The 22,085-nt window shown below is 36.4% G+C and overlaps 1 protein-coding gene across 1 annotated transcript; it reads right to left on the bottom strand.

The window, feature by feature from the left end:
- Positions 1 to 7,174: 7,174 nt before the first annotated feature.
- LOC113058274 (transcriptional adapter 2-alpha-like) lies at positions 7,175 to 22,051 on the bottom strand. Its single transcript, XM_026226038.1, has 15 exons — positions 21,801 to 22,051; positions 20,329 to 20,435; positions 20,164 to 20,223; positions 19,985 to 20,076; positions 16,941 to 17,104; positions 16,303 to 16,391; positions 16,129 to 16,201; positions 15,961 to 16,024; positions 13,692 to 13,735; positions 12,438 to 12,548; positions 12,068 to 12,139; positions 10,886 to 11,018; positions 10,074 to 10,117; positions 7,836 to 7,909; positions 7,175 to 7,729 (listed from the first exon to the last, which is right to left on the bottom strand). The coding sequence occupies exons 1-15, from the start codon at positions 21,823 to 21,825 to the stop codon at positions 7,544 to 7,546; spliced, it is 1,338 nt and encodes a 445-aa protein (XP_026081823.1). The 5' UTR covers positions 21,826 to 22,051; the 3' UTR covers positions 7,175 to 7,543.
- Between the last annotated feature and the right edge of the window lie 34 nt (positions 22,052 to 22,085).

Here is a 22,085-nt window from a genome sequence, read left to right on the forward strand (position 1 = left end):
TGCTTAATTTATATTTTCTATTTTTTGGAAACTGTGAAACTTTTCTGGGGTTCATTGATTAATAAAAAATGAAAAAGAACAGCATTTATCCAAAATAGAGATGCTTTCTACCAATAAAAACAAAAACTAATATCTTTCAAAAAAGAAAAAGAAAAAAAAGCTTTTGAACTGTAGTGTATGTTGTAACAAAAGTTATATTTTAAATAAATGTAATATATATATTTTTTTACTTTTATTCATCAAAGAATCCTGAAAAAAAGTATCATAGGTTATAAAAAAAAATATTAAGCAGCACAACTGTTTCCACCATTGAAAATAAATCAGCATATTATAATGATTTCTGAAGAATCATGTGACACTGAAGACTGGAGTAATGATGCTGAAAATTCAGCTTTGCATCACAGGAATAAAATTTTTTTTGAAGTATATAATAATTTTGATCAATTAAATGCAGGCTTGACCATATACAGGTGCTGGTCACATAATTAGAATATCATCAAAAAGTAGATTTATTTAACTAATTCCATAAAAAAAAAAAAAAAAAAAAACTTGTATATTATATCCATTCAATACACACAGACTGATATATTTCAAATGTTTATTTCTTTTAATTTTGATGATTATAACTGACAACTAAGGAAAATCCCAAATTCAGTATCTCAGAAAATTGGAATATTACTTGAGCCCAATACAAAGAAGGGATTTTTAGAAATCTTGGCCAACTAAAAAGTATAAAAATGAAAAGTATGAGCATGTGCAGCACTTAATACTTAGTTAGGGGTCCTTTTGCCTGAATTACTGCAGCAATGCGGCGTAGCTTGGAGTCGATCAGTCTGTGGCACTGCTCAGGTGATATGAGAGTCCAGGTTGCTCTGATAGTGGCCTTCAGACAATTAAGAACAGGGATACCATGTTCCTTAAACCAGGTACTGGAAGCTTTGACACTGTGTGCAGGGGCCAAGTCCTGTTGGAAAATGAAATCTGCATCTCCATAAAGATGGTCAGCAGCAGGAAGCATGAAGTGCTCTAAAACTTCCTGGTATACGGCTGCGTTGACCTTGGACCTCAGAAAACACAGTGGACCAACACCAGCAGATGACATGGTGGCAAGAAGACATGACACCCCAAACCATCACTGACTGTGGAAACTTTACACTGGACCTCAAGCAACGTGGATTGTGTTCCTCTCCTCTCTTCCTCCAGACTCTGGGACCCTGATTTCCAAAGGAAACATAACTTTGGATCACTCAGCAGCAGTCCAGTCCTCTTTGTCTTTAGATGCTTCTGATGCTGTCTGTTTAAGAGTGGCTTGACAAAAGGAATGCGACAGCTGAAACCCATGTCTTGCATACGTCTGTGTGTAGTGGTTCTTGAAGCACTGACTCCAGTTGCAGTCCACTCTTTGTGAATCTCCCCCACATTTTTGAATGAGTTTTGTTTCACAATCCTCTCCAGGGTCCGGTTATCACTTTTGTTTGTACACCTTTTTTTTCTACCACATCTTTTCTTTCCATTCACCTCTCTATTAATGTGCTTGGACACAGAGCTCTGTGAACAGCCAGCCTCTTTTGCAATGACCTTTTGTGTCTTGCCCTCCTTGTGCAAGGTGTCAATTGTCATCTTTTGGACAACTGTCAGGTCAGCAGTCTTCCCCATGATTGTGTAGCCTACAGAACTAGACTGAGAGACCATTTAAAGGCTTTGCAGGTATTTTGAGTTAATTAACTGATTAGAGTGTGGCACCAGGTGTCTTCGATATTGAACCTTTTCACAATATTCTAATTATCTGAGAGACTCAATTTGGGATTTTCCTTAGTTGTCAACATCGAACATCGAAATTAAAATAAATAAAAATTTGAAATATATCAGTCTGTGTAATGAATAAATATAATATACAAGTTTCACTTTTTGAATGGAATTAGTGAAATAAATCTTTTTTTTCTTTTAGTCTTTCACTAAATCTTTTAGTGAAATCAACTTTTTGATGATATTTTAATTATATGACCAGCACCTGTATATATAATTTCTAATATCATAACCCATGGTAAAAAAATGTAAGACATATTTTCAATATTTAATTTGAAACAATCAACAATCCATGAACCGACATTGATTCCTCACAGCCTAAATTACATTTATAAAAAATTAAATGCGGCTTCTTTTCTGAAAAATATGCATACAACTGAACTTAGTCAATAGTGCATTTAGTCTTTTAGCAGACACTTTTATCCAAAGCGACTTATAAATAAGGACAATGGAAGCAATCAAAATCAAAAAGTCTCAGTTAGCTTAATGCAATACATGTAGAAAGGTATTTTATAAATTATATGATAAATAAAAGGAAAACAGATAGAATAGACAAAGAATAGAGCAAGCGAGTGTTAGAGGCATAATTTCTTTTTTTGGCAAAAAACTAAACAAAAACAAAAAAAATCTTCCTTTAAAGCAGTGGTTTCAACTGGTGGCCTGAGCAAACTTCCAAGGGGATTCAAGATGATATAAAATGATTTAATATAAGACAAAAATAATTTAAACCCTGCCAACCCCTCAGAGGACCTCAGATGATGCCAACACTGAAACAACATACAGAGCTATCAAATTTTGCTATAAGTTTGATTGCATCATAATAATTGGTGTTAATAGTGTTTATCGTCTGTTTGACTACGTCTTTAATAGATTTTTCCATACATTTCTGCCACATGTACATTAACTGAGTCACCACTGATAAGCTACTAAATATTATAGAAACGTAATTTTCTGTAAAGAAATAAAATTTAATTGAACTGAATAAAGCAACTTTCTGTTTTTGACTTTAAAACCACTTTAAAGTCAATATGAAACTAAAACTGTCCCTAATTACCTTCTAATCCATAGCCTTATTGTTTAAGATTTATGTTATTCCAAAGAAAACATATTTTTTATATATATACAGTATATATAATCTGCATAATCGTTCCTCAAAACTCTTTTAAAATGACTTTCCTTTTCCATTGACGTCACCAGGGCAGCTTAAGCAGCGTCTGGTACGTAATGGAGATTTTTTCACAATCCAATCAATGAACAAAATTAAGTCCCGCTCTACATTTTCTTCTTTCTGTCACATTACTGAAGCACAGATGGTCTGCGAATGTCACTTCAAGTTCAAGTTCTAATGTAGGCCTTGCCCAGCTAACTATAGTATAGTATTACAATGTCCAGAGAGGCTATTTTACAATCCAATAAATGCAGCATTCCTTCTGTTGGTGAAAATATTCATTCTAGCAGAATTGGATTAACAATGAATAGACATGAAACCTATTTTTGGCTACTGACGCAATTCCTCCCTCACAGAAAGCTGCTAATGCAGTCCGGTGTCTGATCCCAAAGACACCTGTGTCTCTCCAGCTGTGACAGCAGCAGTGAACAGACTCCGGATCCCGAGTACAGGCTCCAGCTGTCCCTGCATGTCAGACATCTCCTCCTCCATGGAACGAATTAGCAAGTGGATTTATACAGGGGTTCGTGTGTATAGCAGGTGTAGTGTAACATGCAGCAGTTAACAAACAGACTGAAGTGTGATGCTACGAGCTCAGAGTTACGAGAACACTGTCCCCCTCCCAGAGTGATAAGTACTGAACTCTGAATAAACCAAGAACACCAAAACAAACCCGGTCTGAATGAGGATGTAGCTGCATATACATGTGTTAAAGGAGGACTTTTGGTGGGTCAAACACATTGAGGAGAGATCAGTCATGACTCCTCAGCTGAGCAGATGAGCATGTGTAACAGTGTGTGTGTGTGTGTCTGTGTGTGCACTGCCACTCCTCCGCTCAGACGATCCTTAGACTACAGTCTATTTTTTCTAATTTTCATGATTTTTTTCATGCGAATTCTGAGATACATCTCACAATTCAGCAACAAAATTGAAAAGGTTAATTGCGATATTTTATATCTTGCAGTTCTGCATTTATATTTCACAATTCATAAGTTTACATTTTGCAATTATGTGATATAAACTATATCACAGAATTCTGAGTTTATATCTCACAATTATGACTTTGTTTCAGAATTGCAAGATGAAAACTCAGAATTGTGACAAACTCAAAATTCTCTTTCTCGTAATTTAAAGTTTTTTCCTTGTATTCTTAGTTTACGTCTAATTTTATTTATTTATTATTATTTTTTTTTACAAAAAAATAAAGATAATTGTGACTTTTCCTCAGAACGGCAAAATTATCTCTCACAATTAGGACTCTCCTTCTAGCAATTCCAAGTGTATACTGTATCTCACTGTTCTGCATTTATATCTCACAAATCTTACAACAAAGAGAATAAAAAAAAAGAGTCTGAACTCTGAGATATAAACGTGCTTACTGCAATTGATTTATCAGTGCATGTTATTCCAAATAAAATAAAATAAATTATAAAAAAAACAGTAACTAGTTTTATATTAAAATACTTTTCCCTCTTCTAATAACTTTCACCAAGCTCAATTACTTCTCAAAATGCAGTCAGTTCCCAACAGATAAAATACAGCTCAGGTTTTTTTTCAGCAGGTACAGTATGTGGAAAAAGCTAATTAAACCAGTCTGGTTTCCCAGGACTGCCAAAGTACTGTTTAACTAGTTTATCTGGATGCCAGCTGTTCTTCCAACCTAATCTGACCTACATTTTCATGACACTTAGTCATTCACATTTAGTCACTTATCAGCCAATTTAACTTATATAACATTTCCAAATACCAACAATACATGCCGCACCTTGCTATCAATTTTCAAGAATAGGTGTACAGAAGCTAAAACAAAAGTAAAATGCAGGACGGTGCCTTTGTTTCTGACTGTGGTTTACGTTTGATCCATCTAGGACACCAGGAGGTAGCTGATTATAATGCCTGATCAAAAACCATAAGAAGGGCTGTGATAACATGTTTCTTTTGTAGAGAGTAGACTATACTAGCATTATATCAAGCTATTATGATATGCCACAGTTTTGAAGTGTTCGTCAAGTAGACAGGAAGTTTATAAAGACCCTCAACCCCTTGACTTTGACAGAGGGAGTGAGTGTAGGCTACTCAAATGTACACTTAATTTCATGTGACATCACATCACAACATGCTTCATTTATCTCTTCTCTAGTGTATGAGAATTCGTTTTTGAGATTTAACCACATGTTGTTACCTTAAGCTGACTTCCAAGGTATCAAGGGCTTAAGTTCAACCCAATGCAATGGTTTCGCCGGTATTGGGCACTTGTGCATCGTAAGCAGTGATGTACATTTGAGTCAACAAGATGGAGGGAAGTTAGCAAGACAAGGTAGAGTGGAACCCAGCCTGGACTGAACAAGTAAGTTGAATTGTGAATGAGAGCAGAGGTTGGAAGCTCATTTCACCCCAGCGGAACAGAGAGAGTGAAGGATCTGGAATGTGATTTTGTACCTCGTGATGTAATCACCAGCCGTCTTTCATTCACTGATCTACAGAAGCCGGAGGGAACTGGCTTGTAGGAGTCTGTTGAGCTAAAAAACACTGTTCCAGTGATTAGAGCTTCACTTCTTGGTAGAGAAACAGTGCTTTGCTTACCTCCTCGAATCAATAGAGTAGAAGAGAAGAAGGGAGGTATACGGCACTAAGAGCATTTTCCTCAGAGCACTGATGTAATTTTCCATGAAAAAGAGACGATAAGGAATTGGTGAGAGAACATTATAAAACGAGCACTGAGGGCTGTGAAAGAGAAGACCAAACGATTGCCATGCAGAAACACGCATCACCACAAACACTGGCAGACATGTAAACCATGCATGAAGCTGCAATGTTCAGTTGTGAACGAACTGTTATTCTGAGTCACATCTATGATTTGCTGACAAATCAACTCGAGCCTTAGGATTTATCAAGACTACAGAATTGGCAAATTTAAGTCACATAAAGTGCTTTTATGATACTTCTACAGTGATTTTCAGTCCGTTGTGAAGTTTGAAAGCAGCAGTCCTTGCAAATTATTCTTTTCAGAAGGAAAATTAACTCAAAATAACTAGATGACTTTGAATTGTGGGTGAAAATGGAGGGCATGAGGAGGCATCAGATCCCATTTTAAGACGGGGCTGTGTGGTTTGATGAGGGAATGAGCATGTTAAACAGATCTGCCAGTGAGCCGACACCAGAATCTGCATCTTTCTGCTCTGCTGTGTGTCATGGGCCGTTCGCTTGATGGATCAAGGACATTATAGTTTGCCATCCCAATCTGATGCTATTTTGCTAATATTTCTGCCTGCCAAGTGAATCTAACGTCAAAAAATCTTGAATCTGGACACAGAATTTAACAATTAATTGTGATAAGAGAGCCACGATATGCTATATGATGATGTAGGAATGAAGACGCAAATAAAAACATCAGTTCCAAACTTCACGCCTTTCAGCCATCAAACAGGCCTTCATTTCTCCATGGAGCTTATCATCAAAGGTGGGATCTGGAGCATTAATCAGGTCGCTAGCGTCGCTTTACGCTGTTGTGATAATCTTGAAAGCCTGACGGTTGCTGCTGCTGTTGTCACGGCTCTGGCTCGTCATGCCGCTTCACTAAAGCCAGAGGCGACGGTGATAGATTTCACACTCAACTGGTGTTAATGCTGCCACTCGAGCTTTGACTCTTTCTCAGCTTTCACATTAAAACCAGCCAGTTTGAAAGAATATTTTATGTTCAAATAATATAGTAGGACTAACACAACTTTTGCACAAAAATGTAATTAATAATTTTGCTTTACTAACTGTTGCAATGCAACATATTCTGCTGCCATAATTGGTCTAACAAAACCTGCCTGGATTACCGCAGAAAAAAAAATCTTAACGAGATATTGCACTTTGCAAAGAAAAAAAAATCTTTCTGAATTGTAAAATTATTTTCATGACAATTTCCCCCTTTTTTTCATTAACTTTGGGTTTTGTAATTCTTTTTGTAATACTCTTATTACTGTTAAAACAATTTTCCAATATGATTACTAAAGGCAGTCTTGTAAATATTGGCTGTTGTATATTTTATATTATATATATATCACATATAATAATTGCATATGATACAATGCAATTTTCTAATATAAATTATATATTTATTTCCCCAGAATCAATATAAATAAATATATATATATATATGTGCAGAATGGTCATGAAAATATCACAGTATACATTTAATAATCACAAAAAAAATACATTTCTTATTTCTATATTGATTTTGTGATTCAAACGTTCTTTACAGACCTGGTCTAGAATTCTAAAATTAATTGACAGTTTTAAGGGCCAGTGAACAATGATTTCTTGATATTACAGTGACATGTAATCAGATTCTCCTGGGTGCAAACAGCAGCAGTCTTTAGACTCAACTCTCAGCTTATTTAGACCTAAACACAGCTTTAAAGAAGCACTCAAAAACAAACAGGTGCAGATCAGTAAGGAAAAAACACATCGAACCGGTGCACTTCAAATCTGTCATCTCTCATTGCTCTCTCTCAACATGAATGATCCACAACGAATATGATTCTTCATCTATCAGATGTCCTTGCAGCAGTTCAATCACCACTAAGCCTTATTGATGTAGCCCTCTTTGATAAGAAAATCATAGATTTTGCGTGTCTTGTTGACATCTATCTTGATGAGCGATCGGGCCTGGGCCAGCCGTAGACCCCCCTGCCGCCGGCACTCGTTCATCAGGGCCTGTTTGTACTCCAGATACGCCCCAGGCACCAGACGAACCACCTGACATAGCTGAGGGAGATGATGAGAGAATCGTTTAGGATCTATTATATCACATCAATGAGGCAGATGTCTTTGAAATGAGCTCGTGCTAGAAGCAAAATCAAGATTTCCAAACCTCTTTTTCTCTCTCATTGAGTTTGTCTGTGCCAGGAAGTCCTGTTAGGTTGAGAGGAGGTGCGCTTTTTCTGCCTGTGGATCAGATGATTGAGACCGTTCAGATTCTCCTCATCAAGAACCGTTAGCAACAGATGTGTTGCAGGATATCATTTAGCAAATAACTGAGCAAAGCAATAAACCACGGGACTGTGCATTAACAATGATTTTCCCCCAGTTTCTAAGTTGTGCTGCATTCAATAAAAGAACATGGAAACATTTTAGTTTAGACCAAGCCTCACTATTAAAAGTTGGATATTTGCTTATATAACTGGCATATTGGCTGTTTATTAGTTCTTATAAAGCACATATAAATGCCTTGTTCCTCTTGATTATATATTGTAGATCCCTTGATCCTAGTCCAGACCTAAACTTATCAACTAACTTACTGACTATACATAAACAGAAAATTTGGAGTTTATTGAGGACAAAGTCATAGTTAATCGTTAGTTAATAGTAAATTGTTAACAATGAATTGAATTAATAGATTTCTTGTTCTTCTTCTTTCTACTACTACTACTAATTATACAATTATTATCACGATTATGAAAATCGTTGTATTATAAAAAATATTTTAATTAATTTCCCATGAAGGTACTTCGTATTAAACACTGTTCCGTAATAATAATAATAATACTTAATATTATAGTTGTATTTTTTATTATTAGAGCCTTAAATCAAGAAACAATTTTAATCATTAGAATGTTGTGAAAAAGTTAATTTATTTCAGTAATTCAACTCAAATTGTGAAACTTGTGTATTAAATAAATTCAATGCACACAGACTGAAGTAGTTTAAGGCTTTGGTTCTTTTAATTATGATTTTGGCTCACATTTAACAAAAACCCACCAATTCACTATCTCAACAAATTAGAATATGGTGATATGCCAATCAGCTAATCAACTCAAAACACCTGCAAAGGTTTCCTGAGCCTTCAAAATGGTCTCTCAGTTTGGTTCACTAGGCTACACAATCATGGGGAAGACTGATGATCTGACAGTTGTCCAGAAGACAATCATTGACACCCTTCACTATGAGGATAAGCCACAAACATTCATTACCAAAGAAGCTGGCTGTTCACAGAGTGCTGTATCCAAGTATGTTAACAGAAAGTTGAGTGGAAGGAAAAAGATGCACAACCAACCGAGAGAACCGCAGCCATATGAGGATTGTCAAACAAAATCGATTCAAGAATTTGAGTGAACTTCACAAGAAATGGACTAAGGCTGGGGTCAAGGCATCAAGAGCCCCCAAACAAACTGATCGCTTCCATGCCACGCCGAATTGAGGCAGTAATTAAAGCAAAAGGAGCCCCTGCCAAGTATTGAGTACATGTACAGTAAATTAACATACTTTCCAGAAGGCCAACAATTCACCATATCTTTTTTTTAATTGGTCTTATGAAATATTCTAATTTGTTGAGATTTTTGTTAAATATGAGCCTAAATCATCACAATGAAAAGAACCAAAGACTTAAACTACTTCAGTCTGTGTGCACTGAATTTATTTAATACACGAGTTTCACAATTTGAGTTGAATTACTGAAATAAATGAACTTTTTCATGACATTCTAATTTATTGAGAAGCACCTGTATTATATACATATACATATACATATATATATATATACATATATATATATATATATATATATATATATATATATATATATATATATATATATATATACATATATCAACAATGCATGTTTTGGTGAGGATAACTAATTGTCATATTTTAACAAGCACTTCCTGCTCAACATCTGCTTTAAAATTAGAGGTATTAATAATTAATACTTTGTTATTAACCCTAACCTAACCCTAAGTAATGAGAAATGGGGATTTCAATAAATTGATTTAAAATATGATTACTGATAAAAATAAACTACTCTCCCAACTTATTAAGCAAAATCCAAAAATGCTTGAATGTTCAGATAAAGACAAAGAGACTGATCAGATTCATATGCATTCAAATATGTCCTAGTTGTGCAGTGAAGTGACAAAAAGCCAAAATGTGTAAGTACATGAGAAGTACAAAGAGTTTGTTGCGCATTTACAGCGGTGCATCTCACAGAGTAGATTAATGTGTTTGAGCCTGCGGCTTCACGGCTGAAGAGGACATCACTAAGATTGCAAAAAGAGACTTGAATGGAGGAGAGGAGGCATTGTGTGAAAAACGGAGGAAATAAGCAGCACTGTACCTGAGGTAGTGATAGTAGTGACCACAGGGGTGATTCCAGCATCACTGCGAGAGAGAAACACAGTCAGCCAACCGCTGCTTTAGTTAAGAAAAACCATTATCACATCTCTGAAAGGCTGGCTGGGGCTCATGGGCTTCTCAGCAAAATAAAGTATTAATCGAGCGCCTGATTCATCATTCACTTTTACTTTGTCTACTTTTGCTCAATACCTACACCAACTTTTGTGAAACTACTGCTGGAGCTACAAAAACACAAACTAACAGAGAGCCAAATACCCACAAGGTGTTTGAAGAGAACACACTGAGGACCAGCGGGCAGAAAGAAACTTGAATCATACACGTGATACTAATAAACAGCATATGAATGTATGCTAGAAAGAAACAGAAGTGCTTGCATGGCAGCAATAAAAAAATTTTCTTTTAACATTTTTTTATGTGTCTATTATTATACAATACTGTTCAAAAGTTTGGGGTAAATATGATTTTTCTTTCATTCATTTTTCGTTGTTGTTGTTTTTTTTAAGAATACTTTTATTCAGCGAGGACATACCAAAGATTTATTTTTTTAATAAATGCTGTTATGCTGTTCTTTTGGACTTTCAATTCAAAGAAACCTGAAAAAAGCTATCAACATCAGCAAATCAGAATGATTTCTGAAGGATCATGTGACACTGAAGACTGGAGGAATGATGCTGAAAATTCACCATGACAGGAATAAACTATATTTTAAAATATATTAAAATAGAAAACCATTATTACAGTGTTATTGTATTTTATGATTTAATAAAAAAAAGTAGTAGTATAGAGAGTTACATGGCAGCCTGGTTTTGGAGCCACTTCTGGCACGCACGAGCATCATGAATGTACTGCAGGATGTCACACAGCATGTTCCTCTTCCTGCGCTCGTCCTCTCGCATGCGTTTGACTCTCTCGTACACTTTAGCACCTGCAGGCCAGATGACAGATGTCAGATCAGCTCTGAACAAAGCTCTCGAAATGTGACATCTTAAGAGCAAGAACAAAAAGCTGACTGTAGATAGTATGGACCATATTCAGATAGATCTGTTATTTCTCACTTGCTGACTGTGCTTAATTTAAAGATTTTTTTTTGCTGTTCATTTACCCAGCCTCAGGCCACCCAAGATGCAGCTGACTTTTTTCTTCAGTAAAATGGAAAAATATCTTTTTTTTTTAGCTGAAACGTTTGTCCTTGGTGATTCATAAAAGGTAGGTCAATATCTACCGGTGTTTTTAAGAGTCACAAACAGCATTTCAGGCACCACAAAACTAATACCCATGCCTCCTGATGATATATTGAGGACTTATAAAGCAAAATGATGGTTCTGTGCAAGAAACTAAACATTATTTACAACAGTAATCCATAGCCTCAGGCAATTATTTTCCGCAAACTGGTTCTTTGCGACAGTTCGTTATAATAAACTGGCTCAATTAACAGATTCACCAATTTGTTTGCATAGTCACACAATGACGTAACGCATATGCAATTATATTATTAAAGCACCCAATAATAATGACGCAGATGTTTTACATGTCTAAAGCATATAAAGTGAATTAACTATTCAAGATCGCGTCACCATTTTCCATAAACCATGAGATAGCATTAAAGCTCTTTCATTCAAGTGTTCGGTTCACGCACGCTCATATCAGCAGCTCATCAATCCTGGTCCGAGTCAGGGTTGTTCCCTCAGTTCAGTGACTGTTGGAGGAACTGGAGGGCTGAATTAGTTTGCAAAAACGTGCATCATAGGATCATATACACCAGTATTTTGGCTGTGACTGGAGTGACTGTTGGGCACAACAAAGATGACTGTTTCAGCTGTTCTACTGAAGAAAAAAAAGTCTCCTGCATATCAAATGGCCTGAGGGTGAGCGAATCAACAGCAAATTTTCATTTTTTGGGTGAACTCTGCCTTTAACCTCATTTTCATTCGGGCTACCTACAATGATACACTTCTGAGCGAGCGTGCATCTTACCACAGAAGGACTGTATTCCCTCTCTCCTGTACTCCTGCAGTCTACGGATCTCCCTCTTCAGCTCAAACTCCACTGTGAACGAGTGCGTGAGAGAGAGAGAGAGAGAGAGAGAGAGAGAGACAGAGCAGATGGAGCGGTGAACTTCTGACCCTGATTCAAACTACTGCCTCAGACTCAGCGCTGGTGAATGACATAGGATCTTGTTTATCTAACCCCAACGGACATACACACAATTATCAAACCACAAAAAAGGACTGGACTGACCCTGTGTCAGCTGAGAAAGAAAACTAGACAGTCGACTCTAGTATATATAAACCAAAATAATGACATCATATACATCAAGGGTGTCGAAAAAGAGATGAATACTCACAGGTGTGACTCTCGATGAACTTGTCGTGCTCTATGGGTCCCGCCACACGTGCAAAGCGCCTCATGACATCATAAAGGTCCTGCACTTCCTTGGGATACCGCCTCTCTAAAACTGACAACACAACAGACGCACAAAATCAGTTTGATGGGGTCAACAAAACACTGGGTCTGTTCTAAACAACCTTCTTGTCTACATATGCACCTTCTAAGTGACTGATTTGGCAAACAGCACCGTCACACAAACAACACAGGAAACTCTAATCACAATAGTTTCCAATGGAGTATGACATTAGCACGTTCGCCAAGATAACAGCACCCTTAAAATAATAAAAACACATGGCACTCATCCATATTTGGTCAAATTTGTACCTTTAACTTGCTATTTTTTCAAACTTTAATGAAACAAATAAATGCATGCCATCTCTCTCTCTCTCTACGGAGCGCGAGAGAGAAAGAGAGAGAGAGAAAGCTCTATGTGGGTGAGTGTGAGGTGTGATATCTGCCAATGCTAGCTTGCCGAGATGTTACCCAGAAACACACACTCCACAAAAATCAGTCAAGATGTATCAAACTACAATATCAGTGCCCTCCGTGCAGCAGTGGCTGATGGGACACGAGTCCGGCCGGTGTGTGCACAGCCAGGTCAAGCGGTCGGGGATAAACCAACACCGCTGTGAGCCACCAGGTCTTGGCCGCTGCTTCCATTATCACTCGCAATACACACACACTTTCCCGCAGTCTCCATGACAACAAGGCTGCAGTTCCATGGTAACTATCGCCTCGCTTTTGTCTCGAGAGCGCAGGGAGACGAGGAGGGTGGCTGGGAGCCCATAGATAAATAAAAACAACTCCTCACATCACAAACACTCAATACGTCTCTGCAAAACACGCAAGCCTGATTGGATTTCCATGCTTCTTTTCCCCCTGCACGCAAAGAGGAAATGATTGGATAAGCGTGTTCTTATTGAAATCGGTTGATTTTATGTTCCAAACTATTCAGAGGGGAGCAATCACAGCTGGTGAAACAGCTCTGGGATCAGTGTTGATCTGCCATTGCAGTATTCCAGGATTTGGCAGAGATGGCTCGTGTTATTGGAGGTGTGCCAGCAACTTCTGTGCATTGTAACCGACCAGCTCATACCTGCATGGTGAACCTACTTTACCTCACATACACAACAGAGTATAAGAGATGGCATAAGAGTTTGGCTAATATGATGCACAACACCATGATTAAAAAAAAAAGATCTCGTCTTACTCTGAAACTTGCGTAGGTTGATGAGGCCGTGGTCTCGAATGATCCTGAAAGACAACAGTTGACACATTTCTAATGATCTAATGACTAATGATCCTCAAATAGATGATTATAAAACTGATCTGGCTCGAAGTATATTCAAGTGTGTATGATATATATATATATATATATATATATATATCTATATGTAATAGATTGTGAAGGATGTTTTTTTTTATTACCTTATTTAGCAACTAGACATTTGATTAAACAAATGAGTAAGACATATTATTATATTGTTATTACATAAGATTTCTAATTCAAATAAATGCAGTCATTCTTTTAAATCCTGAAAATGTACCACAGTTTCTGCAAATGAAAAACATTAAAATAGACACTAGTTTTATTTACAAATATTACTATTTTAGTACTGTATTTTTGTTAAAAAAATTTTTATTTATACACATATATTTGTGACCCTGGACCACAAAACCAGTCTTGAGGGTAAATTTTTCGAAATTGAGATTTATACATCATATGAAAGGTGATCGGACAATATTTAGCCGAGATACAACTATTTGAAAATTGTAATCTGAGGGTGCTAAAAAAATCTAAATAATGAGAAAATTGCCTTTAAATTTGTCCAAATGAATTCTTAGCAATGCATACTACTAATCAAAAATTACGTTTTGATATATTTATGTTAGGAAATTTACTAAATATCCTAATGATTTTTGGCATAGAAGAAAATTCTATAATTATTTTTTTTTTTGTGGCTATTGCTTAAAATATACCCCAGCGATTTAAGACTAGTTTTGTGGTCCCGAGTCACATAGTTTTTGGCACCTCTGTATATTACTATTAGCAGATTATTTGTTTATTGTAATAATTACTACTAAATGCAACTTTTTAAACCTCAATTTATCATAGTTTCATTTAAGCAACACATAACTTGAGGCTGTGCATTACAATGACTTCACAACATTTGTAAATACAGTTTATGTTATAAACTGTACTAAATCATGTACAGTCTATTATTTACATAATCTACAGATGCTGTTATTTCACAGATGATTGCATTGGGAAGACAATAAACATGACATAACCGTGGCAAAATGACTGTAATGCACAGCCTTGGTTTGCTGCTTATTTGACGACGCTTGGCATTATGAGCTGAGGGCTATGCTTTATTAAAAGCATCTCATCCGTGGTGTGTGTGTGTGTTTGGTGCGCTGGTCTCAGATGTTGTGTGGGCTCATTAAGAGCTGTTTGTGTTTGTGCTAGAGAAAATCAGGCTGGCTGATCAGTTGCTATGGATCAGGTTACATTTTAACACACCAGATGTTGAACTCAACTGAACTCAGTGTGAAATGACAGAAGCTGCACGTGATAATTAGATTCGATTCTTCAATTAGTAGTTATTATAACAGTACAGTAGATGTGACCATAGACCACAAAACCTTCTGGGGGATATTTGTAGCAAAAGCCAACAATACATTGTATGGGTCAAAATTATCGATTTATTTTTCTTTTATGCCAAAAATCATTAGGATATTAAGCAAAGATTATGTTCCATGAAGATATGTAGTAAATATCCTACCATAAATGTATGAAAACTTTATTTTTGATTAGTAATATACATCTCTAAGAACTTCATTTGGACAACGATCCTAATAAACCTTCATCAAAGGAAAACTTATTTATTCAGCTTTCATATGATGCATAAATCTCAATTTCGAAAAATTGAAACTTAAGACCGTTTTTGTGGTTCAGGGTCCCATTTTGTACATTTTGAGAATTTTGACTCAAGAGTCACACACGAAATAAAAGCTGAATAAATAAGCTTAGTTAGGATATGACAATATGTGGCCGAGATGCAACTATTTGAAAATCTGGAACCTGAGGGTGCAAAAAAATCTAAATATTGAGAAAACACTCTTTAAAGTTGTCCAAATGAAGTTCTTAGCAATGCATAACATAATCAAAAATTAAGTTTTAATATATTAACGGTAGGAACTTTACTTAATATTTTCATGCAACATGATCTTTAATTAATATCCTAATGATTTTTGGCATAAAAGAAAAATCAATCATTTTGACCCATACAGTGTATTGTTTGCTATTGCTACGAATATCCCCCAGCGATCTGTGGTCCAGGGTCACATATTTTGTTCACTGAGAAACATTTTTAAAAGGAAATATAAGGAATGCTACAATTTGAGGTTGAATTAAATAGTCAAACGAGGCCCTCGAGTGGTTTTTCAATGGCAGTACAGCAGGTTTTCCTACTTACTTTTTTCTCCTTTGTCTCTCTTTAAGTCTGGAGTGATATATGTCAACTACTGCAACCTTCAGTGCTAGAAAAATAGTCAACAGAAGTTAATGACAAATCAGCATATATCTATCTATAATTCTTTTTTTATGTTTTGCTGACTTCATATTGTGGCTTGTTGCTACATACCGTGAAGAATATCAGAGTCATCATCAACAAAGTCGATATCTTTCAAATCCCATTCTGCATAGTTATCAAACTCCTTATTTTACATAGAGGCAAAAAGAGAGAAAGGGGTTGATCTGAACAATGTACAGAAGGATTTGTTTCCAACAGACGGCACATTAAGCATAGATCCCTCACCTCCATGAAGTCAGCTCGAGCCGGCATGTATCCAGCCATATCTCTGGACACCTGAGAGTCGAAAGAAGGCCTGGGAGGATCATCAGTGGCTGAAAGAGACACAAGACAAAGCCTTTGACTACTGCTGCCTAAAAAGGTATTTATATACTATAATCAAACATCAATCGTCGCAGTTTCAATATCGTAGAACGGTCTCTGTGTGTTTATTTGCCTTAAAAACTAAATAAACCAGACAATCCCATCTAGTGTTCATGCTGTTCTTCTGTCTGGCCAAAGTGTGATGAATCAGTGCCTGCAGGGGCTGCTGGGACCACGATGACAAACACAAACAGTCACGATGAAAGAACAACACATTAGAACAAAAACTGATTTCCTGCAGAAAAGATGGTCTGATCGAACTAAACCAATTTGTCTGACAAGCTCGACTCTTGGCCAGACTGAATACAGGGGACTGTGCATGATGCTCATTATAAGTATTAAAGGAGGATGACAGTGAAGAGAGTGTTAAAAATATCCATAAATGTATCTGTTACTAGGGTATCAATTTAATGCCATTTTATTAGACCGATTAGAAATCAGTTTAAAGCATGTGTATGTGTATATATTTAAAGAGTAGCTTGATTCTGGAGCTCACTTACGCTTAAAGGGAATGGCCGTGTCTGCTGTCCGGGACAGATGATCTTGCATCTGTCTGAGATTGAGCAGAGCGGAGGAGAACAGAGGATTGTTGATGAAGTTCTTCATGTAGTGTCCTTCACACTCCTCTTTGGTTTTGGTGCGCATCTGGTAAGCCACGTCCTGCCTGAAGAAACACCCAGATTTGTCATTAAAAAAAAGTGAAGTGAAGTGACATTCAGCCAAGTATGGTGACCCATACTCAGAATTTGTGCTCTGCATTTAACCCATCCGAAGTGCACACACACAGAGCAGTGAACACACACATACACACACTGTGAACACACACCCGGAGCAGTGGGCAGCCATTTATGCTGTGGCGCCCGGGGAGCAGTTGGGGGTTCGATGCCTTGCTCAAGGGCACCTAAGTCGTGGTATTGAAGGTGGAGAGAGAGCTGTTCATGCACTTCCCCCACCCACCCACCCACCCACAATTCCTGCCAGCCCGGGACTCGAACTCACAACCTTTTGATTGGGAGTCCAACTCTCTAACCATTAGGCCACGACTTCCCCAAAAATTACAGTGTTATTTATTATTATGTATATTCAGCATTTGTACATATGTACATTTGTACAGTTACTCTCAAATACATTCATGCCAAGCTCGATAAACATAGACGACTTTGGTAGTTGATACGCTGGAGCTTCTTCCTGTTATAGCGTCCTGTGTTTCACACTGCGCATGCGCAGAACGCCTACATTCAATGCAACGAAAATTACAGCTGTTTGGAAAAGCATATGCATTTTTACTTGGTTTTACTGGCACTTGAAGCCTTCAGAACGTGAAAATATCGATCCTAAAGTATTGTGGCAGAGCAAATGAACACCTCCCAAAAACAAGAGTGCCCAGAGTGCTGCTTATGTGATTGTGGCGCATGTTTGTGTTTCTGAGTTCATTCTTTCGAGTTTCTCATAATTTGCATATGCATACTTTCATAGATATGTGGCTATATTTAACCACTGGTTCACCTAAAACTCTTACACTATCTTTAGTTAAATGGCATGGTTTGATATAGTGCTCAGGTAAATTTGATCTAAGTAAATGTTAAACTTTTGAAATTCAGAAAAAAAGAACCATATATTGATGAATCAATACATGAAAATTATGTATCTGTGTACTGTTATTTATCTTTTGGTATGCATTTAAGAAAAAAAATGGTTAGGATTCAGGTGTAGTTGCAAATAGTGATTAATCCTGATTAATCCACTGAAAATTCTGATTAATTTGATTAAAAGTTTTTATCATTTGACAGCCCTAATATATATATATATATATATATATATATATATATATATATATACAGTTTACAATAAGAAAAACTTAAGTCATACATTTTATTAAACATATGATTACTGCATTCATAAACTATGGTTTTTTAAATACTCCAAAGCAGTTTTTTCACATTTAGGTACAACAAGGTACTTACGTCCAAAGCTAATATTTCAATTAACCAAAGCAATTGTAATAGTTTTAGTAAACAACAACACTGGTCACATATTTGATAAAAAAATATCTAATTTAGAGTTTCCACAGGTTCTTAATTCTGAAATTAAAGGGGGGGTGAAATGCTATTTCATGCATACTGAGTTTTTTACACTGTTAAAGAGTTGGATTCCCATGCTAAACATGGACAAAGTTTCAAAAATTAAGTTGTATGTTTGAATGAGTATTTCTGTTCCAAAAATACTCCTTCAGGTTTGTCACAAGTTTCGGAAAGTTTTTTTCGAGTATGGCTCTGTGTGACGTTAGATGGAGTGGAATTTCCTTATATGGGTCCTGAGGACACTTCTGCCGGAAGAGCGTGCGCTCCCGTATAGCAGAGCACTGAGAGCACAACAGACTTCACTGATCAGAGCGAGAGCGTCGCGAAAAGTCACAAAAGGAGTGTGTTTTTGGTTACCAGGGCAAGACAACCCTGCACAGATTACCAAAAAAAAAAAACAGTATTAAGGGACCAGTGGATGGAGTTTATTTTTACAGAGCATCAACGGAGTTGTGCAAGTGTTTGTTCCCTGCATTTCTAAAATGCTTGTTTTACAAACAAAGCCCAGTTTGACGACGGATTTGCGTATTGTTTATTTCTTAAGGATGATGCAATCCCAACGAAAAAGGGTCACGATTGTGTGTTGGAACCACAGGCGGTGAGTAAAACTGCTTAAAATATCTCTGCCTCCTTGTTAGTGCGTCTGCCTCCCATCGGAGAACCGGGTTCGAGCCCCGCTCGGAGCGAGTCGTTGCTGCTGCTGCTCTCGTTCAGTTTCAGCCTTCACAGCTGTCACAGCTTCCAAATGCTCTCAACGCAAAAGCCTACTGGCGCTCATGATTCTTTAGCTCCGCCCACACATCACGCCTCCAGGCGCTTGTGTTTTTCCGGGAAAAATCGGTACAGACTATCTTTCTCTTATGTATATAATAAAACTAAAGACTTTTTGGAGTTATGAAGGATGCAGTACTACTCTATATGTACTCAAGATTAACAGGATATTGAGTGAAAACAAGCATTTCACCCCCCCTTTAAGATGCATTTAATTGACATGCAAATTGACAAAAACAAGAATTTCTCTGTCAAATGTATCAAAATGAAGTGAGATTATGATTAAAACAAGAACAAAAAATCTACCAATGGGCTCAGAATATTTTCATAATTGAAAAGAAAACCTAATTTTCATACTCCGCTGACAGATGCTAGTTCATATTCTAAGCATGAACTCAAATTTTGTTCAATTAAAAAAAAAATGTACTATGTTCATTTTGCATTCCAAATAATAAATAATAAAATAATAATACATTTCCTCATCTGTAAGTCGCTTTGGATAAAAGCCTCAGCTAAATTAATGAATGTAAATAAATATATCTTGATTTAAGGATGTTTATTTGTATTGGAAAATATAAAGATATTTATTTTTAACAATGCATGCAACATTTAATGCCATGACTTTATGAACTTTATGAGCAGAATCCCTGAGTCCTAGTAGAATAGTATATGAGGCAAGGATCTGTACTGACCAGTTCCCAAAACCACAGTCCATGACGGCCTCTAACAGAGCCATCTCCTCCTGCGCAGTCCAGCCAGGCTCTAACACGGGGAAATCAGACGTCTGGAAGAAAGCAGATCAAAGGAAATGTCTCATTTAAAAACCTTTTAGATTCAGCGCAATCATTTCAATTCAAACTGCTCTCTTTACCATGATTTCATACTTGTGGTCACTCTGGTGCTTTTTATACTCGTATCCTCTAGTAAAGCACTGCAACAGAAAGATTCAATCATATCGTACACATGAAAAGAGATAGAACATCATATTTGATTCATGCAGTCCGACAGTGAGGAGATCCTCAATCCAGAGACCCACCTGCAGACACAAGAGGAAAGGTGACGGTCCACATTCAGCACATTTAATGTAAGGCTCCACTAGAAACGAGGAACATCCTCGACAGGGAGGCTTATCGAAAGGATCATCTGAGGAGACAGTTACAGAACGAAGCTATCATTTCAACGGACCTCTGTCCTGTACCAAAAACATGCCAACAGTACTTCACATCACAGTACATGACAGAAGCATTTGATTGCATTTGGCTGATTAATAGGTCACAGAGGTCGTTATCTGCAGAATACAGATGATACGGCATCATTTTAATCAAAGTGTTAATAAAATAGAGTTACATTACAGCTGTAAAGTTATTATTGAAGGATAACATTAATGAAAACAGAAATATAAACATTCGGACAATTAAAAAATGTGTTGCTCAAAATAAATACATTTTATTTTTTAACAGTAGTTAATATTATATACATTATATATGTACACAAATATAATTAATTGCCGTGATCAAAGCTGAATTCACAGTATCCGTCTTTGGTGTCACATGGTCCTTCAGGAATTAATCTAATATGCTGATTTATTATCAATGATAGAAACTGGAACTTGTGATACTTTTTCAGGATTCTTTGATGAATAAAAAGATAAACACAACAGCATTTATTCAAAATAGAAACCTTTTGTAAGAATATAAGTCTTTACTGACACCTTATATTTATATTTAATATTTAAAATGACAGTGAGTTAGTTTTTGTGGGCTGCACTGTGATCCTTAAATACATTTACATTTTAAATGTATTCATTTAGCAGAAGCTTTAATCCAAAGTGATTTACAAATGAGGACAGTGGAAGTAGCAAGGGCTTTTAAATAATATATAAAAAAAGAACACGGATAGAATATAAAAAGAATAGAGCAAGCTAGTGTTAGAGGTCTTTTTTATTTTGCTTTTGTTTATTGTATAATAAATGAAAAGAAAACAGATAGAGTAAAAAAATATTAGAAAGCTAATGTTAGTTAGATTTTATTTTTTTAAGAACAGAATAAGAATAGTGAGTGCTAAAGTTAGAGGGTCAAATAAAGATGGGTTTTAGCCGATTCTTGAAGAAGGCTAAGGACTAAACAAGGCTAAACATCAATGGTTAAACATCATAAATAGTCTTTAAATATCATCAAATGATTATTGTTCTAACACGCACGACAAGATTTTGGTAATATGAACTATCGTTACACTGAATTACATTTTAATGAGTTTCTTCTGTAAATCATGTAAAAAATGTAAAGTAATCATTATGCTTTGCTCCGAAAATAAATAAATAAACAAATAAATAAATAACAGTAAGTTACCTAACGTTATATGTATCAGATGATTTTTTTTGTTAGTCACACATAAAATTCTGTAACGAATGTCGTTTCTTCTTCTCATTTAGGTACTTTAGGTAGTTACCTTCCCTTGAATAACAAATCTGTGATTTGCTAAACGGTGTAACGGTGTTTTGTTACTTACTTCCAAAAGACGCGAGGCGATCCATGCTGCAGATGAGGGTGCCCGAGAAGGAAAAAAAAAAACCTTCCTCTTAACTGTTTTGAACGCTGTACAGTTTTTTGATGAATGAAACTCAACGCTTACTCGAATTAAGCCTCATTGTTAAAAGGAGCAAATGTAATTTTAGCACATAAATGAGAACGTAAACACGTCAGTGGATCTGTGTCGATCCGTGTAGTTCAATGAACATCCACGAAGAAGAGAAGTGACATGTTGTAACAGCGCCCCTAGCGGCACCAATGCGGT

Source organism: Carassius auratus, chromosome 40 (genome assembly GCF_003368295.1).
Source record: "Carassius auratus strain Wakin chromosome 40, ASM336829v1, whole genome shotgun sequence".
NCBI classification, from domain to species: domain Eukaryota; kingdom Metazoa; phylum Chordata; class Actinopteri; order Cypriniformes; family Cyprinidae; genus Carassius; species Carassius auratus.